Source organism: Lepus europaeus, chromosome 9 (genome assembly GCF_033115175.1).
Source record: "Lepus europaeus isolate LE1 chromosome 9, mLepTim1.pri, whole genome shotgun sequence".
Taxonomy (NCBI): Eukaryota; Metazoa; Chordata; class Mammalia; order Lagomorpha; family Leporidae; genus Lepus; species Lepus europaeus.
In genome coordinates, this window is record NC_084835.1 from 1980382 (window position 1) to 2007237 (window position 26856).

General features: G+C 55.6%; 1 protein-coding gene across 1 annotated transcript in view; it reads left to right on the forward strand.

The window, feature by feature from the left end:
- Nucleotides 1-26856, forward strand: part of LOC133766705 (contactin-4) — a 268926-nt gene that overhangs the window by 46542 nt on the left and 195528 nt on the right. The window contains exon 3 of the mRNA XM_062200335.1: nucleotides 18760-18855. Coding sequence (XP_062056319.1) covers nucleotides 18760-18855 — 96 coding nt within the window. The remainder of the gene's footprint in view (nucleotides 1-18759; nucleotides 18856-26856) is intronic.

The window sequence follows — 26856 nt, forward strand, 5'->3', positions numbered from 1 at the left end:
TACACAGGCTAAATATACCCCCAAGTTTCCTCACTGCTACATTAATTCAATGAAATCTAATTTAGGCTGGCGCCACGGTTCTGAATAAAGATGAATACGTATTACCAGTCCACATTGTGTTTTGGCTTCTTTCTCTGAGGCTTATCAGAAGCAGTGGTAATTGCAATCCTGTGTTCTTTACCGTTTTCTTGAAAAGAGATTCGGGGACGAGAAGCAGCTAAGTTTGCATGTATTTTTAGCTCCATCCCATTCTGCCGCTGTGTTGCCAGCAGCGTCCTAGTCCTGGCTTCACACCTTTCCTGAGTTAACTTTCCCATAGCAAGGCCGCGTTGGGCTGCTCCGCACTCCAGTTCCTAGGAGAGCCTGTGTGGTCTGGTTATTGCCCGCACGGGTGGACTCGGGGCCGCACAGGCATGGGAGAGCCTGTGTGGTCTGGTTATTGCCCGCACGGGTGGACTCGGGACTGCACAGGCATGGGAGAGCCTGCGTGGTCTGGTTATCGCCCACACGGGTGGACTCGGGGCCACACAGGCATGGGAGAGCCTGTGTGGTTCTGGTTATCACCCACACGGGTGGACTCGGGACTGCACAGGCATGGGAGAGCCTGTGTGGTCTGGTTATTGCCCGCACGGGTGGACTCGGGGCCGCACAGGCATGGGAGAGCCTGTGTGGTTCTGGTTATCACCCACACGGGTGGACTCGGGACTGCACAGGCATGGGAGAGCCTGTGTGGTCTGGTTATTGCCCGCACGGGTGGACTCGGGGCCGCACAGGCATAGGAGAGCCTGTGTGGTCTGGTTATTGCCCGCACGGGTGGACTCGGGACTGCACAGGCATGGGAGAGCCTGTGTGGTCTGGTTATTGCCCGCACGGGTGGACTCGGGGCCGCACAGGCATAGGAGAGCCTGTGTGGTCTGGTTATTGCCCACACGGGTGGACTCGGGGCCACACAGGCATGGGAGAGCCTGTGTGGTTCTGGTTATCACCCACACGGGTGGACTTGGGGCCGCACAGGCATGGGAGAGCCTGTGTGGTCTGGTTATCGCCCACACGGGTGGACTTGGGGCCGCAGAGGCAGCTCGAAGTCTTCAGTGCTCAAGTTAAATTTAGGTAATACCGGTTCAAGTCCCTTCCTAAACAATGTTCTCCTGCAGTGTGAACTGAAGCGGTTCCAGCCTTGTCTCGTTACGTGGGACAGTTTGTGAGCACTCTTTATGAGATGAATCTGCAGACAGCACACTCGGAGTCCCGGAGTCGGCACTGTCTGCCCGGGGACCCTGGCCGGCGTTCCCAGCTCCGTCCTGCCGTTTGGCGACTGCTCCGAATGATTTTAGTGCAGCTTGGTCCTGTGGTCGTGTTCCTCACACGGGCATTCCCCGTCTCGTCTTCTTCTCATAAAATCTGGTTTCTTTCCCAGATCACGACTGTGTGTTGTGTGCTTTGTTGTTGCTTTCCCTGCAGGGAAAGTTGGGTGCTTTTTGCTTGACCATCCCGTAGCATTGTGCTTACAGCCTGAAGCGCTTGTCGCTGTCCACTGAGGGTACGCATGAGGGGCTCCGCAGAGGCAGGCGTTGTCTCTCCGTCGATCCCTGCGCCTGAGCCCCTGTCAGGTGGTAGTGGGCTCCCGGCTGCAGGGACTCACGGTGAGTAGCCACCGGACGCTGGGTCAAACCGTGCAGCTCATGAACCTGCCAGGGTCCCACAGTCCCTGGGAGTGGGGTCCAGGGGTCCTGCGGGGTCCTGGCAGCTCTGCTCGGTTGCTGATCCTCCCAGCCTTGGTCCCTCCCTGACGCCAAGTGTGAGACTCCCCCTCATTCTTCCCACGCCTCCAGCCTCTCAGATCCCATGTTCCAAGTGGAATAACATCCCTAGGAACTCCGTGACTGAACTCCTCGCATCCTGGAGCCTCTGCCTCCGTGTCTCCTTCGGCTCCTGCCAGGTCCCTGAAGTGGAGCTGCGGCCTCGTCTCCGCCCCCGGCTCTCCCGGTCGCTGGTGTCTTCCCCTGATTCCCCCACGGCTGCAGGTCTCTGCTCAGCCCTGTGGACCTCTGTCCCCGGCCACACACGCTCCACAAGGCCGGGGATTCGCCTGCTCGGTTCGTTGCTGCGCCCCAGGACCCCAGAGCAGGGTCTGGACTGGATCAGCCGCGTGGCTGTCTGCGCTCAGGGCACAGTGGGGGGGGGGGGGGGGGCGTGTTTTCCTCCCTGTTCTCAGACTCAGTGAACTTGCGACGTCTGTTTTGTCACAATATGTCCATAAAGAGCTTAGCAAGGTCTCGGCGGCTTTGGGGAGATTTCATTATTGAAAAATCGTTCTCGGCACTTCAGCCCAATCAAGCTGTGAAGATGGCAAACAGTGCATCAATTACAGTCTTCTAATTAGCACTCGTCGGGAAGGGCAGCGTTGTGGCACCGCCGAGCTGGGCTGCTCTGCAGCCTTGTGGACCACGCCAGCCACGGTGCGTCCATGTCCCAGGAACACGTTCGTCTCTTACCGTGAATCATGGGAAAATATCGAAGACCTTCTTCAAGGGGGAAAACAGAGCCGCAGGAAAGCGGGAGTCCCTGTGGTAAAACGCCGTTCATCTTCAGTCCGAGAGAGCCCTGTGCCCATCGCCGGCAGGGTTCAGAACAAGAGAGCACAGCACAGCCACTGCATCAGCCCTGGGGAGGCCTGGGAGCCTCAGAGACGGGGCTGTGATCAGTGTTCCAGGAGCTGGCAGTGTCCAGAGTGGGGGTGCCCTGGAGACTAGTCCTAGGCCCTTAACTTGTTAAAGCGTTAGGCCGGCGCCACGGCTCATTTGGCTAATCCTCTGCCTGCAGCACTGGCACCCCAGGTTCTAGTCCCGGTTGGGGCACTGGGTACTAGTCCCGGTTGCTTCTCTTCCAGTCTAGCTCTCTGCTGTGGCCCGGGAGGGCAGCGGAGGATGGCCCAAGTGCTTGGGTCCCTGCGCCTATATGGGAAACCAGGAGGAAGCACCTGGCTCCTGGCTTCAGATCGGCGCAATGCCAGCCATAGCAGCCATTAGGGGAGTGAGCCAACAGAAAGAAGACCTTTCTCTCTGTCTCCCTCTCACTGTTTATAACTGTCTATAACTCTCTCTCTCTCTCTCTCACTCTCACTCTCACTCTCTCACTGTCTAACTCTGTCCAAAAAAAAAAAAAAAAGCGTTAACGACGTGCAAACCTCTTAACCTTTCTGAATTTCAGGTGTCCATGATCCATCAAGGTTAACATTTGGTTTTTTTGACAGGCAGAGTGGACAGTGAGAGAGAGAGACAGAGAGAAAGGTCTTCCTTTTGCCGTTGGTTCACCCTCCAATGGCCGCTGTGGCCGGCACATCTCACTGATCCGAAGGCAGGAGCCAGGTGCTTCTCCTGGTCTCCCATGGGGTGCAGGGCCCAAGCACTTGGGCCATCCTCCACTGCCCTCCCGGGCCACAGCAGAGAGCTGGCCTGGAAGAGGGGCAACCGGGACTAGAATCCGGTGTGCCGGCGCCACAGGCGGAGGATTAGCCTAGTGAGCCACGGTGCTGGCCCAAGGTTAACATTTAATGCTACCCTGTCTTCATCACAGAGATACTTGATAATCTAATGAATTATTATGAGTAAAAATGTTTTTAAAATTTGTTTTAAAATATTATAAAAATATGAGGCGACCTGTCATCATTGGTGAAGCTGCTGTCGCCAGCCTGACTTCTCATCTTACTACCTTCGTCAGAGCCGTCATTCCACTGAAGCCTGGCCTAAAAGAGTAAAGTGACTTCAGACACCACTGTGCAGCAGCTCTGCGGGATGCTCATGGCTAGCAGTGGCACTGGCAGCTGCCCACAGGGCGCCTCCGCTCTGCTGGGTGTTGCTGTGGCCTCGGAATCTGTGTGCTTGTGGTCTTTGAGGTCGGCCGTGAGGGTACACAGAGCAGCAGCCATGTGGAGCCTCCCGACACCCGCGTGCCCAGCGGGGCTGAAGAGGCAGCGCCGAGCCCCTGGGATCTGTGCTCACTCTGCTCTTGGTCTTCGCCGCCCTCTCTTCAGCGTCACGTTTGTACTGTTCTTGGTGACTTCACACTAGGACAGCCAACACCGCAGGCACTGGACAGGCAGGCTGAGCCTCACCGAGCAGAGCTGGGGGCCAGGGCGGCTCTTGGCGGCTTCTGTGATGGTGCGCTTGGCGGAAGGTTCGGTGTTAATGCAGCAAACGTTATTTACTTAAACATGTGTCTTCCAGCGAAAACCGAAATCTAAGCGGTGCATGGACCGGTTGATGAGAACCTGGCTGCAGCCATGCAGGGAGCCAACCCCGCGCTTCCCTTGGGAACAGCGATGTCCTAGGCACTGCCTTGGCGATTGGGGCAGCGTCAGAGAGATGATGAGGACTGACCCGGGGATCCTGTGGGAGAGGCTGAGTCGGGAGCACGATGCTGACTCACTGTGGACAGTGAAGTTTTCCTAATCGCAGAAACAGTATAGGAGAACGGCTCTGTGATTGGGGGTACAGTTCCTTAACTACAACAGCAAGAATGTCAGGCCTAGAGAAAAGACCCAGGCAAGCCAGGACTTCCATCCGCCAACGAATCCTGGGACGAGAGTGGAAAGTGCTAGACAGGAGAGCTTGCTACAGCGGTTAAGCTGAGAGGGAGGGACCCCAAGCTTATGAAGAACAAGGAGTCGGTGAGCACATGCAGACCTCTGCCGGGTGAGCCGGTGAATGGAACGGGCCGGCCTTTTCAGAATCACGAGACGTGAGCGGCCCCCAGACACAGGAGAAGACCAGCGTCATTACGAATCCGAGTCGACTGGGCTGTGCACCAGGCTCACAAAGTTACAACTCCAGGTGCTGGGGAAGAGTGACGGGATTTAGGCTGACGGGATTGAAGACTGTCCCAGCCGCTTCGGAAAACAGAGTGTGAGTCCCTTATGAGTTAGTAAATCCACACTGGCTCTTTATGCTCCACCACACACACAGTGCTGGGGCCGTAGCCTTCTCTGCAGGCTCTCGGGAAGCCTTGGAGATGTGGACACCACTAGGAGGATGTGGCTGTAATTTGTGGCCAGAGCTGGTTTGCGGTGCTGTTCTGAACTCCTGTGATGCCAGCACTCACCGAAGCCATGCCTCGCGGCAAGGTGCAGCCATGCCCTGTGCTACCCGTGTGCGCTGGTGCACAGTGGAGGTGGTGGGGACAGAGGGCAGGGCTGGGATGGGCCCCACAGCAGGAGCAGCAGGCAGCATCTCCCCCTAGGTTGAAGTGCACACATCTGGCTCTGTGGTCTGTGTTGAGTGAGCATGGTGGACATGGGTCTGGGTCCATCGTCTGTGTGATCAGAGCATGGTGGACTCAGGTCTGCATCTGTGGTCTGTGTGGTGGGAGCATGGTGGGTGTAGGTTTGTTTGTGTGGTCTGTTGGGAGCGTGGTGGGCACAGGTCTGCATCTGTGGTCTGTTGGTGAGAGCAGGGTGGGTGCAGGTGTGGGTCCATGGTCTGTTGGTCTGTGTCTGTGGGCACAGGTGTGGGTCTGTGGTCTGTGGAAGAGCCAGGGTGGGCGCAGATCTGGGTCAGTGGTCTGAGGATGGGAGCATAGTGTGTGCAGTTGTGGGTATCTGGTCTGTTGGTGGGAGTGTGGTAGGCACAGATCTGCATCTGTGGTCTATGTGGTGGGAGAATGGTGGGCACAGGTCTGGGTCTGTGGTCTCTGCTGAGAGCAGGGTGGGCACAGGTCTGGGTCTGTGGTCTGTGGAAGAGCCAGAGTGGGCACAGATCTGGGTCAGTGGTCTGTTGATGGGAGTGTGGTAGTGTGTGCAGTTGTGGGTATCTGGTCTGTTGGTGGGAGTGTGGTAGGCACAGGTCTGCATCTGTGGTCTATGTGGTGGGAGAATGGTGGGCACAGGTCTGGGTTTGTGGTCTCTGTGCTGAGAGCAGGGTGGGCACAGGTCTGGGTCTGTGGTCTGTGTGATGGGAGCAGGGTGGGCACAGGTCTGGGTCTGTGGTCTGTGTGCTGAGAGCAGGGTGGGCACAGGTCTGGGTCTGAGGGAGGGAAGTGGGAGGCGGTGGGCGAGAGGAGGGTGTGGTCTGACATCTGAGCAGAAAGCAGGGCCCTGTGCCGTGCCAGCCCCGATGCCGCGGCCGTGCCTCGGCGACCGCCTTCCTGCAGGAACCGGGTGTGTTCCACGTCCCGGCTGCTCCTCTCGCATCCTTCCTGTTCCCCTGTTTGTTTCTGTCTTGCCGTGGCAAGGTCTTAAGGTGACACTGCATATTTACTTGTGTCCTGGGTGCTGCCTGGCTAAGGTAGCTTCAACCTGTGTTGTAAGTGTGCACGTGCAGAGGGAAACCAAGGCTGCTGGGCCACCCAGTGCCCTGTGTGCCCTCTCTCTGCCGTGGGAGGGTGTGTCCTCCCGCACTCAGGGAGAGCGGAGGGAGAGTTCTGCTTTTACATTTTCCCGTCAACGTTCTCTTTCCTACTTCCCAATTTTTTTTTTTTTTTTGGTGGCATGAATCACCATCAGAGACGCAGGTTTGATTTATTTTGTTTGTCTGTTTTACCCTCATTAAGCTTGGGAAGAGAGGTTTGTTTGCTTTGCAGACAGTGAAGCCCCAGTGCCCCCAGTGGAGGAGGCTGGCATTGCAGTGGGGGCTCCCAGCCTGCAGGTTACAGGTGGCAGGGGGAGAATCCGTTTCCTGCTACAGCAGGGTGCTTGTAAGAGCCAGGGATGAGCACCGTTTCCTGCTACAGCAGGGTGCTTGTAAGAGCCAGGGATGAGCACCGGCGTGTTTGAACCGGGCAGGTTCTCCGCAGTGCAGCCTCCTTCTGACTCCTCTTCATGAAAACGAGAACGGTGAGCCAGCAGCCATCGCAGGATCTAAATAACTGATGAACACATAGCCCGTACGTGTGTTTGACGACGGCTTTATTTTCAAAACCGTAATTAAATGAGATAAAAATATAGGGATGAAATTGCTGGAGCAGCTTAAAGCCAATGTAAATAGCAGCTGCTCCTCACCTGGGGCTTCTCTTTATATTCAGAATGTTTCTTTTTGCCCCTAAAGATTCCTCACCACTGGGCAGCTAACAGCCTCGGTGGCCCAGGAAATGCACTGTCCCCAGAGGGGAAGAGGAAGCCGCCCTCACTAAGCCCGTGATGAGGGAAACACTTCTGCCCCCAGCACTGGCTTCCCCAAAGCAGCCGCGGGAGGGGGCACGTCCGTGATTCTAGGCTCGCCTGGCATTTTCTGTATGAGCCGCCGGCCCCTGCTTTACTGGCTGAAGAACACAAAACCAAGGACTCCTCTGTGCTTGGCAGGCCGGTGTTGTCTGCCGAGCGTGGGTGCTGGGAGGTGCCGATCCCACACAGAGCCGCGTCTCCTGTCTTCCTGGGGGACATGACTGCAGGTTTAACCACAGGCGCCGCTCATTTCCCATGTGAGCAAGAAGTCAGAAACCATCACTGTGTCCTCGGGCAGTGTCACCATTGTCATTGCAGCTGGCGCATTCAGCAGAGTATGCCTTACCCAGATCTGTGGTCCCAGGAGGTTAACAGAGGAAATAAATGGCCCTGCGGGTGTTTAGCTTAGCGGCTGAAATCGCTTCCCACGCTGGAGGGCCCGCGTTTGACACCAGGCTGCGGCTCCTGCTCCACTTGCTGCCAGTGCAGATCCTCACAGACAGCAGGTGATGGCTCAAGTCCTTGGGGTCCTTCTGCCCACAAGGGTGACCTGGATTGAGTTGTTGGCTCCCAGCTCTGGCCTTGACTGGCTCCTGACTGTTGTGTACGTTTAGGGAGTGCACCAGCTCTCTTTGTCTGTGTCTCTCCCTCTGTCTTTCAAATAGATAAATAATTTAGAAGAAGTAGAATTTGAAAAAGTTTTAAATGGATTAGTTTCTCACTCTGCCACAGTTTTCCAAGACTTCTCACGTGGCTGGAAGGTCACGTGGTCATGGTCTGTGGCCCTGATGTCCAGTTACTTTGCGATGGCCTCTTGACAGAGGTCAAAGCTACGATGACCCTAAGTGTATCAGGTGCAGGAAACTCAGACCAGATGAAGAACAGGCGTCACCTGTGAGTCCCTGACCGGCTCGTAACAGCCTGATCGCAGCGGCCGTGCGTGGTGATACCTCGCGGCTGTGCCATCGAGACGTTCCCTTGGGCAGGGCCAGTGTCACGTGCTGACTACACGCCTGTCTGGGTGTATCTCCGAGCTTTCATTTTAGAAGCGGGGAGGGTGGCTGGCTCGATGGCATTGAGCACAGTTCCTGCAGAGCACCCTAGCCACGGATCACACAAAGGAGGGTTGTAGCCAAGTTGCTGGCAAACTTTGAGCCGTGTGAATAAATACAATAAGGTTCAGCTTCATCGGAAGGCTCACTGCCCACAGCCTCAGCCTGTAACATGGGAGGCCAAGCAGAGCCGACCAGGGACCAATCAAGCGTAAAGTATGTGCCAGGCTGCAGCCTCCTGACGCTGCTCTGGCTCTGGCCACACTGCCCTTGCTTTGGCCCAGGGAGAGGAGGAAATAAATGAGAAGGCATGTAAAGGATCAGAGTAAATGTGGGTGATGGTTGCTACAATGACAGCATGAAAGAGGATCTGTAAATAAGTAACCAGAGCCAGGGAGACATTGACGTGGGAAGAGCACATGGGGGCCCTGTACTGACGATGGAGCAGGGAGAGGTCTCTGTGGGAGCACACGGGGACGCTGGGTGACGATGGCACAGGGAGAGGTCTCTGTGGGAGCACACGGGGACGCTGTGTGACGAGGGGACAGGGAGAGGTCTCTGTGGGAGCACACGGGGACCCTGTGCTGACGATGGAGTAGGGAGAGGTCTCTGTGGGAGCACACGGGGACGCTGGGTGACGATGGCACAGGGAGAGGTCTCTGTGGGAGCACACGGGGACGCTGTGTGACGAGGGGACAGGGAGAGGTCTCTGTGGGAGCACACGGGGACCCTGTGCTGACGATGGAATAGGGAGACGTCTCTGTGGGAGCACACAGGGACCCTGTGCTGACGATGGAGTAGGGAGAGGTCTCTGTGGGAGCACACGGGGACCCTGTGCTGATGAGGGAGCAGGGAGAGGTCTCTGTGGGAGCACACGGGGACCCTTTGCTGATGAGGGAGCAGGGAGAGGTCTCTGTGGGAGCACACGGGGACCCTGTGCTGACGAGGGAGCAGGGAGAGGTCTCTGTGGGAGCACACGGGGACGCTGTGTGACGAGGGGACAGGGAGAGGTCTCTGTGGGAGCACACGGGGACCCTGTGCTGACGATGGAATAGGGAGACGTCTCTGTGGGAGCACACAGGGACCCTGTGCTGACGAGGGAGCAGGGAGAGGTCTCTGTGGGAGCACACGGGGACCCTGTGCTGACGAGGGAGCAGGGAGACGTCTCTGTGGGAGCACACGGGGACCCTTTGCTGATGAGGGAGCAGGGAGAGGTCTCTGTGGGAGCACACGGGGACGCTGTGTGACGAGGGGACAGGGAGAGGTCTCTGTGGGAGCACACGGGGACCCTGTGCTGACGATGGAATAGGGAGAGGTCTCTGTGGGAGCACACGGGGACCCTTTGCTGACGAGGGAGCAGGGAGAGGTCTCCGTGGGAGCACACGGGGACCCTGTGCTGACGAGGGAGCAGGGAGAGGTCTCCGTGGGAGCACACGGGGACGCTGTGTGACGAGGGGACAGGGAGAGGTCTCTGTGGGAGCACACGGGGACCCTGTGCTGACGATGGAGTAGGGAGACGTCTCTGTGGGAGCACACGGGGACCCTTTGCTGATGAGGGAGCAGGGAGAGGTCTCTGTGGGAGCACACGGGGACCCTTTGCTGATGAGGGAGCAGGGAGAGGTCTCTGTGGGAGCACACGGGGACCCTTTGCTGACGATGGAGTAGGGAGAGGTCTCTGTGGGAGCACACGGGGACGCTGTGTGACGAGGGGACAGGGAGAGGTCTCTGTGGGAGCACACAGGGACCCTGTGCTGACGAGGGAGCAGGGAGAGGTCTCCGTGGGAGCACACAGGGACCCTGTGCTGACGATGGAGTAGGGAGAGGTCTCTGTGGGAGCACACAGGGACCCTGTGCTGACGAGGGAGCAGGGAGAGGTCTCTGTGGGAGCACACGGGAAGCCTGTGCTGACGAGGGAGCAGGGAGAGGTCTCTGTGGGAGCACACGGGGACGCTGTGTGACGAGGGGACAGGGAGAGGTCTCTGTGGGAGCACACAGGGACCCTGTGCTGACGAGGGAGCAGGGAGAGGTCTCCGTGGGAGCACGCAGGAAGCCTTCTCTTCAGGGCACTGTCAAGTCCGCTGCTGAAGAATGAACGCGATAAGGCACGGAATGGAGAAAGAACATTCCAAAGGGAACACCAGCTTTGAAAGTCCTCAGACAAGCTCAGCCTTCAACTTTTAGAAGAAATGAAAGCCACATATGGTTATTGCTGAATGAGGAAGTTCGGTGCAGAGGGCCAGGGCGTCAGCTGGTGATGTGGGCAGAGGCCAGGCCCCGGTGGCTTTGGCGGTGCTCCGAGAAGACCTCCTGTTTCATTCTCAGCTCCACCAGGCAAGTGTTCTCCTACAGCTGTTGTTTGTGCGGTGAAGTGAGAAGCCAGAGACAGAGACGGTGCAGCTGCCTGGCCGTTAGCACCCTGATCAGCTGATGCGCAGAGAGCAGCGAGCTCCTGCAGGGAAAACCGCTGGTGATGACGCTGTGTGGCAGGATACCTGTCTCCGAGGGAGAGCAACATTGTTTCCAAGGCCGTATCTCCCTGGTGGTACTAACCTCACGTGGGGAGGGGCACGTTTTTTATGGCGCTCACGGGGAGACGCAGACATGTTAAATTGAGCTGGTCGCTGGCTTTTTAAGTAGCACAAAGGTCGAGATAAAGTGTGCCAGAGAAATGAGGGGAAGGAAGGAGCTGGAATGAGGCATAAAAATAGCTTTCAGGAAGGCCGTGCCCTCGTAGAAGAGAGCAACAAAGCAGCCTCACTTCTCGTAAGGTCCGGAGAGTAACAGTCGACGGGGGAAACGTGGAGTCTCAGGAGTCCCCCAGCGCATCGGGAGGTGTGGCCTTGTTCCTGTTGTGGAACTCAGTGTGGGGACTCCCGGGTCATGGAGCCCTGGATTCCGGTCTGGACCTCTTCATAGTCTGCGTCTGTGACCTCGGATGTCGACGTTGCTCTCTGTAAGACAGGCTTTGTGATAGAACCTCCGCACAGAGTTGTTGAGAAGGGTGAGTGAAGAAATGGGTGCACAGAGAGCCTGTGTTCTCCCATAAGTAGTTGGAACAGGTCTTAAGGGGCTGGTGTTGTGATACAGTGGGTTAAGCCACTGCTTGCAATACCAGCATCCCATGTTGAGTGCTAGTTCCAGCCCAGATGCTCTGTTTGTGACCCAGATTCCTGCTAATGAGCTTGTGGAAGAAGCCCTTGTGCCCCCTGCACCACGTGTGAGACCAGCATTGAGCTCCTGGCACCTGGCTTCAGCTTGGCGCAGCCCTGACTGTTGTAGCCCTTGGGGGGTGAACCAGTGGATGGAAGATCTCTCTCTCTCTCTCTCTCTCTCTCTCTCTCTCTCTCTCTCTCTCTCCTCCCTGCCCTGATTCTCCCTGTCCCGCTGCCTTTGAAATAAGTGAATCTTAAAAGTTGTTACATTGACAGCAGAGACTGTAGCAGCGTCCTGAACAGGTGATATTGATTTTCCTATTTTTACTCCTTGCCCCAGTTTGGTTCCTGGAATCAAAGAGCGATGCCGCCATGTGGTTAATGAAGAGGGGAGTGGCACCTCCGGCTGTGCCCAGTGTTTATGCTGACCATGGGCAGATTCTCTCTGGCAATCTCCACACCCTTTCTCTCATGTCATTTTTTAGGTCATTAGCCCTTAACCTTTCTCAGCCCTAACTTGAGTTCCATGCTGCTTCTCAGGTGAAATTTCCCTTTGTTCCTTTTTTAGTATTCGACACTCACGTTCGCTGGGTCCATTCTGTTCTTATTTGCTAAGTGGAGGTAGACTGGGTTAATTCCCTCTGCACTGTAAATAACTAGCAGCAGGGGGGTGGCTCTGAAGACACTTCTGGCCGAGAATGGCCTCTCCGTGATGGTAAGATGGCATCAGAATTTCTGATGGCCGGTCAGGGTGAGAGCCAGCCTGGACAGTGGAACAGCGATGCTGTGCGGGGGGGTCAGGACCTGCGCGAGCTCCAGATGCCGCTGCCTCTTCTTTTGAAATACGAACGTCCAATGGCCGGTGCCGTGGCTTAACAGGCTAATCCTCCGCCTTGCGGCGCCGGCACACCGGGTTCTAGTCCCGGTTGGGATGCCGGATTCTATCCTGGTGGCCCCTCTTCCAGGGCAGCTCTCTGCTGTGGCCCAGGAAGGCAGTGGAGGATGACCCAATTCCTTGGGCCCTGCACCCGCAAGGGAGACCAGGAGAAGCACCTGGCTCCTGGCTTCAGATCAGAGCGATGCGCCGGCCGCAGCGGCCATTGGAGGGTGAACCAACGGCAAAAAGGAAGACCTTTCTCTCTCTCTCTCTCTCTCTCTCTCACTATCCACTCTGCCTTCAAAAATAAATAAATAAATAAATAAATAAATAAATAAATAAAAATTAAAAAAAAAAGAAATACGAATGTCCCAAGGATTGTCATAGTGGTCATGGCAGCAGCGTTGGGGATTAGGAGAGAAAAAGATTGGAAGCCCTTTTTGCAATTGAGCCATTTGTAGACTGAGAGTACATTAACTCAGGAGTATCACTAAGGCTTCTGTTATCTAATGAGAGATAGCGCGGAAGGAGATTCACCGTCAAACCAACACCTGCCGTGAGCCTTGGGTACCTTCCTCCTCACTGCCAGCACGGGGACAGTGGAGTCACGTTTTCAGAATATCCATAGCCTGCTGTTGTTGTTACTTAGTGGGTAGAGAGAGAAAAGGGTCGACATTAATACGTGGCACTAAACAGTTCAAACGTTTTTATTCGATATTGGATGAGCAAACAGGAAAAATGAATAGCATAAAGCAACAAGACGCCGTTGTGTACCTCTGCCAATATCTGATGATTTTGGTAGAGACGGACACAAGGAATTTCCATTTATATTCATCTTATTTTCACTTAATTTACAACATAGACTTCTAAAACTTCAGGCTTCAAGAGTAAATTTACATAGTCAGTAAATATTGTAATACTTAACCTGTGATTTCTGCTTGAAATGTCACATTTTATATCTCTTTAAGGAACGTAAACATTTGCGTTACTGGTTTATGAAAATGGTATTTTTCGGCTTTATGTGAAAAGGTAACAGGCTCGCTTCCCACGCACAGAACCCTCTGTGGCCCCAGGAATCGGTGTCGCAGCTCTGTAAGTCTCGTCAAGAGTACCGCCCCACATTGGCTTGGATCCGGCGGCTGGCTCACTGAGCATGGTAGAGGAGGGTGACTGTATGTCGGACGAGCGTTTTGGCCATGGTGGGACTGACCAGACTCCACCAGGGTTAGCTCATCTTTGGGAAAATGTGGACCCAGCTTGTCCCCAGGGAGCCGGTTTCTGTAGACTTTGCCTGTGATGCTCTTAACAGTGACGGCACAAGTGTTTGTAGTGCACCGCCCTGGGCCAGGAGGAAGGCTGAGAACTTCGTGTGCGTGGGCTCAGTGATCAGAGAGCCCTGGGAGGTAGGGGCTGTTGTGCAGGCCTCAGAGATGAGTTGAGGGCCTGTGAGTGACGCGCCCACAGCACGCGCCCCTGAGGGAGGGCGCTGGGCCCTTCCGGCTCCTGGACTCGGTGGAGAGCCGTGGATCACCTCTCGCTCCTGCTGCGAGCTCTGGCACAGGGAGCCCCAGGCGACCGTGCCACGCTCGCTAAGAGTCTTTCCCTTCTCCCGCGTGGGAAGGATCTGAAAACCCGTGGCTTCGTCACTCAGAAGATCCAGTGGATTGAGATCCGCTCTCTGTGCAGCCCAAGTGACCACACGGATGGGCAGCAACGTCCACCGGGACACACACTCGGGGGCGTGTGGCGGAGTGAAGACATCAGGTCACGTGTGCGGATGCTGGTGGATCTTCAGGGTTGCCTCTTTCCTTTTGCAAACGGTGCAGCCATCATTATGGAAATCATCTTCGTAACCAATGTATGGCTTGGCCGTTCTCCAAGTTGATATTGATTTCCTTATTGATTGTTTCTTTCAAATTGGAGGAAGCGATAACAATGGGAAGTGGTGCTGACCATCTCTGGCCCAGGCCTCTGAGTGAGAATTCATAGAACTGAGGTTTGTCCAAGTGGGGGAAAGTGAGTTGGCATTTTTTATGTGCATTAAGTAACACGTGCAGTCAGAAATGCGTGGTTTTCTGTATTGTTCCCCCCTTTCCTTTCCCTCTCTTCTGTCTGTGGACTGTGACCGTGCTGTGATGTGTTCCGCCGCCTCACTGACCTTGCTGACTGGTTTCAAACTCCCTTCCTCTGGCTGGTCTTACCCTGCGAGCAGCTGTGGCTCGTCCTGTCTGCATGCGGAGTCCAGTCCCTTAATGACGGCCAAAATAAATTACTCTTTCTTATTTATCGTTATTACTTCTCAAAACGTATCCTCAAACCTCCTGATTTTATTTTCTCTAGACTGCATCCAGGTATTTATTACCCACTGCAGTTTCCACGGCTCTAAACATTTAATAACTCTCCAGGCAGGGCCTACGCAGAGGCTTCCCTCGCTCTCTGATTTACCCTGTGGTCTGGATTCCAAATGTTTTCCTTTATTGCGGCTTTTTATTATTGATCACCTGGTGCAGCTTTAAGGCCTTTATGCGCTTGGACTCCTCCAGGAGTTTAGCCACTGAGTCTGCTACAGAGCCAGGAGGTCCCCAGGACTGTAACAAGGAGGGCACTTCAGAACGTCGAGAGGAAATGGAATTAAAAGATAAGTTTATGCTGGTGCAAAATAATGAGATCATATCCAATTTTTTTTCATACTATGCATCACCCATTATTTTCTGACGACCTTGTCTTGTATTTCAGCCACGTGTGTATCAGATCAGTGAGCTAACAACTGCTGTAGTGTATATTCCATGGGAGAATAAAGGACACTGTTTTCATAGAAAAATATGGTGTCTGCCACAAAACCGAGCCTGCCTGAGCACGTGGTTGTGGGGAAATCGTATAAAATGCCGGTAAAGGAACCGAGGCTGCAAAGTAGGGCTGTGTATTTCAAGTCTCCCCAGCCCATGTTAATGAACCATTCACAGAGCTAGAAGAACGAGCTGCTCTGAGAAACCGCGGCCCGCGGGTACCATTCCTTACCGCACATCTACATGGCGCATCAGCTGTCTCTTTAACCACCAGTGGCAGCAGCCGAAGGTTGCACCACCCACGGGCGCTTGTCGGCCACCAGCCTGCTGCTCGGTGGAGTTGCTCCTGGTCATTTCTCCCTGCTCGTCTTCATGCGTCTTATGTTTAAAACCCCAGCCTCAAGCGCTCGACCACAGGGAAAGGGAGGGGTAAGACTTGGAAGCAGGGCACCCATCCACCACCTTGTGGTTGAGATGTGGGCGTCCCCTGGGTGTTCACGAGTGTGCAATCCTTTCAGACCAACTTGTTGGGTGCCCTGGGCGTCAGATGCGGGGCTGAGATGTGATTTTGTGCAGACTTCCCTGCCTGTGGGGAGCCGTGGGTTCTGGAGCCGCCCAGCACAGCACCGTTGCCGATAGGCCCGAGCCTGTGCCCTGGTCTGGCTCTGGCCGCAGCCTTCCTGGGTGAGGGAGGTGCTGAACTTCTCGGAGCTACAGTGACTTAGAACTTGGGGAGTCAGGCTGTGATGGAGCCAAGTGCGGCTGTGTAAGAACAGTGTTTAACGCCTGTGAGCCCAGGACAGTCTGCAGGTGAGTGACACTGTTGCTGTGAGTGTGACAGTCCCGGTGACAACGTTCGCCGTCTAGTGTTCTGACCATCTCATGCCTGCCACTGCTGATGGGGACCCAGACACCGAGGAGGCTCTGAGGGTAAAACACAATAATACATGGGCAAGTGTTGCTGCTCAGAGGTCAGCCAAGAGTGCACAAAGCTCACAGAACACCCATTCATACACACGGTGCTTTGACCTGGAAAATTGCCACATTGTGAGCAGTTAGAGTATGGGCAGCTGTGTCTGGAAAGACCGGTCTTGGACCTGTAATCTTTCCCTAAACGTGTGTGTAGATCCTGTGTCATCTCCCCTTTGCTCTGGGGTGTATTTGCTTTTCAGAACACCTTTATGTTCTAAGGTTTATTTATCATTCTGAAAGGCGGAGTTACAGAGAGGCAGAGGCAGAGGCAGAGAGAGGTCTTCCATCCGCTGGTTCACTCCCCAGACAGTTGCAATGGCTAAAACCATGCTGATCTGAAGCCAGGAGCTTCTTCCAGGTCCCTCACACAGGCACAAGGGCCCAAACACTTGGGCCATGCTCCACTGCCCTCCCAGGCCACAGCAGAGAGCCGGATCAGAAGTGGAGCAGCCGGTACCCATATGGGATGCTGGCGCTGTAGGCGGCGGTCCCAGCCTTTATACCACAGTTCTGGCCCCCAGAACAGTTTTTAATAGGTTGGTCGGGCTATGATTTGCCCCTGCCCGTGGCTCTCCCCAGTGGACTGAACAAATGCATACCAAGCAGCAGTCTCACACCCCAGGAAAGGCCTTGGTTGGCCTCATCTCTGTCGAATATTATCTCACTTACAGCTTTGCACGCGACTTTTATATTAAAACAAATCATGATTCTTCTCTGTATTCATGATGAAAGTAAGACTTGACCCAGGCAGGACATCTGATAGTGGCCGAGGCGGCTCTCAAACTCAGACATAGCCTCCTGCTCGCTGTGCAGAGATCTGGATCCATTTCAGTTAACTACCAGGAGATGTTGTTAAATTATCTCCTCAAATACCGGAATTTTGTCCTGGACGAGGGCTGCCCTAATCCTGTAGAGCCGAGTGATTCCAGAAACCAGAAGGGACAAGGCGATCCGTGTCTTTAAGCTCAGGACGCCGAGTTCAGAGTCACTGCACATCTCCTGATTTTCTTTCCTGTTTCTTAAATTCTCCCTGCAGTCAGGAACTAGGCTGGCTTTCCCTATAGGACATTTGATCTCTGTTATCTCTTGGCTTTTGATTTTTTTAGGGAACTCTGGAAGCTGGATGGTGTATGTGTACAAAACAGTAGATAGCTTGCTCCAAGAGTGTGTGTGCCAGCGTGACAATTCAAACAGATTCGCTGTCACTTTTAGGGATAATAGTCGAAAATACTAATTCTGCGAGAAAGTTCTGAAATCTCTGGTTTAATTCCTTCTGATGACATCTCAGACCTTTTCCTTAAAGAGAAGAAAAATACCATGTTCCACTTTTATCTGATGCCTGGCGAATTAAAAGGAACCCATTACATTAGAAACGCAGTGTAAATCCCAGCCCTGTGTTCTGAGCCTGTGCCTTTCGTGTGCCCTTCGCACACCTGTCCCCTGGCCGCCTCTGGCTGTCGTGACCCAGTGGGTGGCACCTGTCAGCTCTACCTCTCAGACGCTGGCCCCCCCGAGCACAAACTCCGTCCTCACTGTTTGTGGCCTGAGCCTGACACTCCCTAGAATTCGTATTCGTGCGTTAAGTGATGAAAACAATCATGTGTGCATTCAGATTTTCCCAATTCCTGAAGATACTGGTAATCAAGACAGGCGTCACTTTTTTAATATCCTGAGTGTCCCACTTTGCACCTGCCGGAAGTGTGTGCTGTTTGACCTCCCCTGCCTGCTTGCGTCACTCTGCCTGGTGTGTATTCTGGGCGGATTATCACACATTCTGAAGAGCAGGGAAACCTAATTCTGAGTGGCACTCAGCTCCACATTGACGTTGAGGTCCCATGAGACGACGCCCGTGGCCCTCACTAGAGTAGCCGGCATGCAGACGGTAGCCAGGCGCTGTCTCTCGCTCCGGGGGGGGGCGGCCAGACGGAGCGTGCACAGCACTCAGGAGCTGCAGTCATCCCCACGTTCAGTGCGTGGTTATTGAACAAGAGAGAAATGAAATGTCGCTTAAAGCAGCCCTTCTTGAGAGGCTTTCCCTCTGGCAGAGTGGGAGGAGAGGTGTGTTTTTTAAACAACAATGCGTCTGCAAGTTTATCAGACGTGTTTCTTCTATGAACTCCTTTTTTATTGGCAACTGCTTGTTTACAGACGCCAGCCCTGATCTTTGGCTTTGTCAGTGTCGTCTCGCTAATCAGACCTGATTTCCTTGAAGGAAAGGAATGCCTTCCCCCAAAGAACCAGGAACAGTTCTTTCTAGATAGTTAAAAATGCGTAGAATTTTAAAAATGGTTCTACATTCTCGATGTGCGTGTCTGTGGCGATGTCACGCGTGGGAAACAGGAACCGCCCGTCTCACGGTGGTTGGGAGCTGTCAGGGAGCCGGTGACGCCTCCTGATTCTGCTGTTTTATGCCGGAGATGTCTTGGGGAAACCACTTCTCCACGTTTAAACCTCAGGTTCTTCACCTACAGCTGCACCATCCCATAGAATCTTCCAGACTGTTGGAAATGTTCTGTGTGCTGTCCCCCGGGTGGTCCCTGAGACGTGGCCAGTATGCCTGAGGAAATGGATTCTACATTTCTGTCGTTCTAACAGTGTACACCTAGAGAGGTGCCCGTGACAGCGGCTGTGCCACAGGCGGTATCTGTCGGGTGCACGTGGCATGGGAGGACGGGCGTCCGAGCACCCTCTTGGGCACAGACGCTGTCCCGGGATATTTCAGCGCATTCGAGTTCAAAGACGTTTTCTCTTCTTTCTTCCCCAGACCTGGAGAACTTCAGGACGCGAACAAGAAGCACGGTGTCGGTCCGCCGAGGTCAGGGGATGGTGCTGCTGTGCGGGCCGCCGCCCCACTCTGGAGGTACGGTTGCCCTGGGCTGCTCGCCCCGCCCACTGCTGTCACGTGTGCCGTGTGCCGAGGGCACAGGGTCCTTTATAGAATCCCAAAGCCCGTCCGTGCCCTAGGACAGGAAAGCATTGGGCCGTGCGAGTGTTCGAGCTGCTGCCGACTGCCTGGCCGCAGGTGGGGACACCGAGGCCATCACAGTCCTGGCTCCGGGGAAAGCAGCGTCACCACGCTGCCAGAGCTTGTCACAACGTGAGGGGCAGCAGGCGGTGGCCCTGCCCTGGTTCACGTCCTTGCTGGTCTGAGGAGGAACACTTCTGCTACCTGTGTGTGGGTGTTTCTGCTCCACTGTCCAGTTCTCCAGCTCTCTGGACACCGGCCAGGTGTCCAGAGGTTGAATCCTGCACAGCAAACAGTCGGCCTGTCACCAAGGCCCTGACCCCCAGAACTTCTGACGAACCAGTGACAGCCCGAGAGTTCCCACAATGCCCTCCTAGGGTCCAGTGATGTGCTGAGTGGCTCACAGAACTCAGGGGGAGTTCGCTTGCTGCTCTGGTTTGTTAACAAAGGACAGAAGAGTGGGCGCGTGTGGGCAGCCAGAGGACGAGCTCTGATGTGTGAGATCAGATGGGCCTGAGCCAGGGCCTCTGTCCCCTGGAGCTCACCGACCAGAGGCTCTCCCGGCCCTGCCGTTTAAGGGTCACAGGGGAGCCCCATCGTGCACGCTGTCATGCAGTAGCTTCGTGATGGACAGGTGGATAAGCTCCACTCTTGGGAGTTCGGTCTGAGTTTAGTTTGAGATCTGCTGTCTGTCACTGCCTCATTTTCTCTTCGGCTTTGTATGCAGTTCATAGAGCGACCTTTTTGGATTTGGCAAACACCTTGTTAACTGCCCCTTTCCCATCTCAAGCCTCGGCTGAGAGGCCCAGCAGAAAGTAGCCATTGTTAAGACAGCTGCCAGGCTCACTCCCCCGGTACTGCCCGCAGGGCGGCTGGAAGAGCCCGGGGCGCCACGGCCACGGCGTTGCTAGGACTTGTGGCCTTCGAGGACTGACAGAGCATCTCAGTCTGGTTTCAGGGGTTTGGGTTTGGCTTCGTCTCGAGGAGGGTTTTTTGCCTTCGAGTGAGTGTCTAAAACACTAAACGTGGAGAACAGCTTGGGGCACCCAGGCCTGGGTGTGGTTCACGTCCTGGTCTGATCTGGACAAGGCAGAGTGAAGTCCTGCGTGCCCCACCCTGGTTAGGCGTGAAGTGGGGAGACTGGATGCCTCCGAGCCCTGGCGCTACCTGGCTGTCACTCAGTAGAGGCTGAGCACCCGACTGATCTGGGACGCTGGCGCTGTCGAAGGCCTCTCCTCTTGGGGCGCGGGAGGGGTTGGGGCACGGGTGAACCACATAGCTACAGACACACACCTGCATCCTGCGGTTCTCACGGAATAGCACGTCTCGTTTCACGGAGGAGTCTGAGAAGTGCAATTGGGAAACTTCGTTTATTTCTGCTACATCTGCCTCCCCGTCCTGAGGCTTCTGTCGCCTGCCTGCCACTGTGAAATATACCCTGTAGGGACACCTTTTCTTTTCTTTTCTTTTCTTTTTTTTTTATTTTTGACAGGCAGAGTGGACAGTGAGAGAGAGAGACAGAGAGAAAGGTCTTCCTTTTTGCCGTTGGTTCACCTTCCAATGGCCGCCGCGGCTGGCACATCTCGCTGATCCGATGGCAGGAGCCAGGTGCTTCTCCTGGTCTCCCATGGGGTGCAGGACCCAAGGACTTGGGCCATCCTCCACTGCACTCCCTGGCCACAGCAGAGAGCTGGCCTGGAAGAGGGGCAACTGGGACAGAATCTGGCGCCCCGGCCGGGACTAGAACCCGGTGTGCCGGCGCCGCAAGGTGGAGGATTAGCCTGTTGAGCCGCGGCGCCGGCCGTAGGGACACCTTGTCAACAACGCCAGGGCTCCCTGGTCCAGTTCCCTCTCTGGGAAAAGCAGAACACAGGAAGTGGTGCTGAGCTGCCACACAGGGGACACCTGGCTGCTGTCCGTCCCCAGGGGGAATGAGTGACGTCCACCACGGTGCGTGCGTCTGCCGGCAGCAGTCAGGCGCTGAGACTCGGCCCCGTGAGCTGCACTGACATCCAGACAGTCTTGACGGTGACAACAAGGAATGAGCGTTCTCATCCTGGGCTCTCAGGGACCACGTGCGCAGTGGCTCCGTGAGCCAGGCAGGCGGGGCCGGGACAGGATGCAGGGAGCGGCTCAGACACCCGCCGTCTGGGGCCGTGGCATTGCTGCTGCTGGGGTGCACCCCTCCCCATTGCTGTGAACACTCCTGTGCGGGCTGCACAACAGTGCTTCTCTCTCGGCCTCTCCACACTCTGTGTCCCCTAAGAGCCGGCGAAATGGCCGAGAGCCGCTGGACACACTGGGCGGTTAGACCCAGCATATGGTGTCCTGGTTTCAACTGTGACAGGACCTGCAGAGGAAAGCAAACGAGCCAGCCTTTCATTGTACCCGCGTGGGCCGAGGCGCAGCCTCAGAGCCGCCGTGGGGTGGCCGCCGGTCCCCTCCGGGAGCCATGGGGTTTCGGGACTTCTCTTGGTGGCGCAGGGATGAGCAGCTAGCATCCTTTGTCAGGAGCGTTTTTGGCCAGCGGGTTTCCAGGCCCTGCCAGACCCCGTGAACAGCCTGTTGGCCGTCTCTTGGTTCAGAGGCGTGATTTTGGGGGGGATGCGTTGCCCAGATTGAACTGGGAAGTTGCTGACGCAAACGCCAGAGAGTGAAATCACTCCGGCGAACTCTGGCGGTCTCTCGGGCACCTTCACGTTAGAAACAAAAACAGTTGGGGTGCGGAATGTTCCTTCGCCTTCTGCCAACTCCAGGGTCATTTGCCGCCAGGAGCTCTTGGCCATCAGTCAAGCTCTCCTTAGGTAGGAATGGAACTGAGGTACTTGGAGCATCTTCCTTCCAGTGGGCCAAAGAGGCCATGTTACCCATGGCCACATCCTTCCCACCCACCGTTATGTCACCCAGGTCCTCGCCACTCCACGGCGGCCCCCGGATTGGCAGGGACCTCGCCTGGGGGTTTGCTAAGGAGGTAGAACCTGAGACCCCACCAGGGCCCCCACTGAAGCAGAACTCAAATTGTAGCAACACCGCCAGGGGCTGTGCATGTGTGAGATGTGAGGAGCCTGGGCCACAGGGGCCGTGCACATATGAGATGTGAGGAGCCCGGGCCATGCATGTGTGAGGTGTGAGGAGCCCGGGCTGCACCTTGCGCTCCCCACATACCTCTCCTCTGATGGGTGATGGGTGGCAGCCAGAGCCAACCCTGTCCACCTGTGAAAGCCGTACCCATCCCACCTTTCCCCATGGCTGTTTCCATACGCCTGGGGTGGGGTCCCTGACACTGGTCCTGAGGCCTGGCTGACTCTGGGGCCGTACCAGGTTGAAAAGCCACTCACTCTGATCGTCTAGCCCAGCCTGAGGCACAGCAGTGGCTTCCACGCCACCCGAGGACCAGGCTTGATCACGCCTTGGGTCAAGTGTGTGTCCTTAGGAATTTAAAATGACTCAGGCTTACCTTCAAGTTCATACATCTCTGTGGTCACATGTAAGGCACAGATGACCAAGACACGTCTGGCTGCTCTCCGGTGCTAGTTTCAGCTCGCGTCTGGCCAGCCCCTCCCGCAATGTCACGAGCGGAAATGTGGCTTCCCAGGGCGTGAGAAAGTAGAAAACCTGCTGGTCCTTACGGATCGCAGATGCTGTGATGCAGCACCAGGCCCATCACAGTTGGATCCTGTCCGCAGGGCCCGGCCCCCGAGTAGTAACAGCGGCGTCTGAGCGTTCTTTAGGGAGCGACAGGGCAGGAGTTGACGTTACCTTCTGGTGTTACCTTGGTGCTACCTGTCTTCCGGTGCTCACAGCCGTCCTACAGGAAATGGGAGCAGGGACCATGCAAGGCTCAGGCTAATCAGCAGCAGGTTTGGGGTGACTGTGGCCCAGGACACCCCACCTTTGCACACAGCAGAGAACAGTGGTGGTGCTCACGGCGCTCTGTGCCCGTGCTTCCTGGGGCCTCTGCAGGCCAACTCCGCTCGAACTCCCTGCGGGCGGTGGTTTTACGGCATCGTTGATAGATCTAGAAGCAGCCCAGGAGACTGTGGGTGCAGCCCAGAGGAGGGTGTGTGGCCCTGCCCTCCAGAGTCCGTAGCTCTAAGCCTGTCTCTGTGCAGTTCCCTGCAGGGTTCTGTAAATCGCCTTTGTTCGGAACACACCCGTGCTGGCTCTGAGGAGAAGCTTAGGCCTCCCCACAGCCTGGTTATCCCAGCTGGGCCGCCTTGTACTTGCTGAAGGACACAGGGAGAGAGAAAGGGGGACACCCACTGCCCGTCCCGGCTGCCCTGCCAACCCGCCGTGCGGCGCTGGCCGGTTATGTAACTTCTCGGGGCCCTGCTCCCTCACCAGCTGCACTGTCTCTCCTCCCACACCTGCGCTTTCAGCGTCAATGTCACCTTCAGAACCAGGATGGCCCCGTTTCTTTCTGAGTCCAAACCATGCTGGCAGGTCACTGAGCCAGGGCTAATCTTGCTGTGCTGGAAGTGAGCATCCTCTGTCCTCAGAATAATCTTCAAGACGTGCACACGCTGGGCAAGCCGCCAGCTCTGTGTGACGCCCCAGTCCATGCCCTCCCCGAGCTGGCGCTCCGGCCTCCAGCTCTGTGTAACCTTAGGTTTTCAAGTGTGTCCTTGTCTGCACCAAATATGACCCACGTCCTTATAGTCTGGACACCTGCTGGTTGCTACCCTCACATGTCACCCCCCACACAAACTAGATCCCATTTCAACCCCACTCCCCGTCCCCAAACATAACGTGATAGCCTCTGGATTCTAGATACGGCTCAGATCGCCCCCTTGCAGCTGCTGGGCCCCCACCTGCCCTGCCAGACCCCCTTGGGTGTTGCCGTCGGCCTGGCTGGGCCCTGTGGTTGCCCCGCCGGCCGCACTCCTCAAGAAGCGGCCTGTTCCTGCCCTCCCGGCCTTGCTGCACCCCCCCCCCCCCCCAGCCGGCCTCCCAGTGGATGCCTGCAGACCTCTCTCAGCACCAAGGCAGCCCAGTGCAGTCACCTGTGCCCAGCAGACGCTAGCCGTGTGTCACGTGCGAGGAGGCGACATTGTCAGTGCGGCAGCGATCAGATCTGAGCGTTGCTGATTGTATTAATCAGAGGTGGTTTGATTGTTGTCATTTACCTAAGCTTGAGATCAGAGTTAAATCTCATATATGAATCTTCATGTATATTCATGTAATAGCTTATGGGCAAGAATTTTTTTCAAATTTGTTGCCCAAGAGGTTTCCTGTGAAACTGTTAGGAACACAGAGCTGCTCTGGCCTTGTGGCTGTACTGCAATGCTCACTTAGCCCATCTCCCAGCACTGGAAAGTTGCTGTCAAGGACTCCACACAACGGCTGAGGCCAATCCTAGGAGTCCTCTTCTCAGAGGCCAAACCCGGTGTCCTCGCTGCCATTGGCGTTTTCTGCTGAGTGTGGCTGGGGGGCCCGGGCTCCGTGTTGTTTCCTTAAAGAAACACAGCAGTTAGGAGGGGCCAGGCTTTTGACCTAATACTGAGAGAACACTGAGGGTTGTCATGTTTTTTAAAAAAAAAAAAACATGAAAGAACGTTGTCTTTGGTGAGACTGTGGATGGTGTGGCGCTGGCCAGGCACCAGTTAACGCTCGTGCAGGCGGTAAGGGTCCCGCTCCGAGTGTCGTGCCGCGATCTGTCTCTGTGCTCCTTGAAGGGACGGCATTGAGCGAGCTCACGAGGGTGAAGATGTGGCGTGGACTCTGTGGGGGCGGCGGGGGCAGGCACTCGGGGGTGACCCGGTGTTGTGTGTGTTTTATCGGGTGGGGCTGTCCGTGCTGTTTGTTTGCTTCTCTGCGTGAGTCAGGAAGCCCAGGGGCCTCATCGCACATGGAAAGAGAAAGGAGGCAGCGAGGCAGGTTCAGCACGGTCAGGGCTCGAGGGACTCCGGCAGACTCAGCAGGAAGAGGCGGGGCCCACAGCCACCACGCAGGTCACCGCAGAGAGCGCCTCTCCCCCACGCCACCAAAAAACACAGCTGAGCCTGCGCTCCAGGCCCCTTCACCAGCCCCACGGAGGCCGCAGGTGGGCCTAAAGGGGGCCTGGGCACAGGGCACCGGGCCAGTGCCTTGGGGAAGAGACCAGGCCAGGCCAGGTGGTCCACAGTGAACATGTGAGCAGGGGGTCTGTGAGCAGGGCAGGGCATGAATGTGCCTCTGAGGACGAGTGTGGCTGCACGCGGCGGGCGTGTGCCCAGCTGAGCGCCAGCTGCTCTCAGTGAGGAGGGGTACGGTAGGGACTGGGCCTGCATCAGACTGGGAGGTAAGTGGGGGTCCTGCAGTCCAGGGGAGCCTCCCTTCTCTGGTCTGTGTCGCTCCTGTCCAAGCCCAGCGGAGCTGGTGCCTGAGGCCCCGGACCCCGATAGACCCAGTTTTTACAGCACTTAAATTACAAGTGGGAAACAGCGCCACGGGAGCCTGAGCTCGGTCCCTGTGTGAAGTGAGTTCATCACCTGCAGGACTGGAAGACCGCAGGCATCCAGTGAGTTAGGGTGGAGCTTGCTGGCGGCCGGGGATCGCAGGAAACAGGGTCCTGTGGGGCGGACTTGGGGCCTCTGATGGGAGGTGATACAGCCGTGTGCTCCCCACCTGCCTTCTCCTTCGGCTGCAGTAACAGGGTTTTGAGCTGTTTCTGCGTCCGTAGCAAATCCAGACCGTCCCACTTACAAATAGATGTGGCTTAATCAATGCATCTGATTAAACATCTTCTTGGCCGGCGCCGCGGCTCACTAGGCTAATCCTCTACTTTGCGGCACCGGCACACCGGGTTCTAGTCCCGGTCAGGGAGCCAGATTCTGTCCCAGTTGCCCCTCTTCCAGGCCAGCTCTCTGCTGTGGCCCGGGAAGGCAGTGGAGGATGGCCCAAGTGCTTGGGCCCTGCACCCCATGGGAGACCAGGAGAAGCACCTGGCTCCTGCCATCGGATCAGCGCGGTACGCCGGCCACAGCGCGCTACCGCGGCGGCCATTGGAGGGTGAACCAACGGCAAAAGGAAGACCTTTCTCTCTGTCTCTCTCTCACTGTCCACTCTGCCTGTCAAAAAAACAAAAAAAAACAAAAAAAACACATCTTCTTATTCAGTAGCCCATAGAGGATCATTCAGTATAGAAAAATAACAAATTAATTTCAAGAAATTGTTTCTCTAGCTCTTCTTTTTTGTGTGCGGTTGTTTCCATGTGTTTTTTGGGTGGAAACCAAGAATTTTAGTTAATTAATGACAGGCGCTTGGTAAGCGAGTGTTTTTGTGCATAGTAGACTGAAATTCAAGCCAGGAAGTGTGTTCTCCTTTAGGGGCCTTCCCACCGCACACTCAACTACACCCACAACCACACAAGCACACATATACACATACCACACATACAACCACAACCACACACATACACAACCACACACAACTGCACACACACACACATACACAACACATACACACAACCTCAACCACACACACAACCACATATACACAACCACACACACCTACACACATACCACATACAACCACACACCCACAACCACACACAACTGCACACACACACATACACAACACATACACACAACCTCAACCACACACAACCACATATACACAACCACACACATACCACATACAACCACACACCCACAACCACACACAACTGCACACACACACACATACACAACACATACAATCTCAACCACACACACAACCACATATACACAACCACACACACCTACACACATACCACATACAACCACAACCACACACAACTGCACACACACACACATACACAACACATACAACCTCAACCACACACACAACCACATATACACAACCACACACACCTACACACATACCACATACAACCACACACCCACAACCACACACAACTGCACACACACATACACA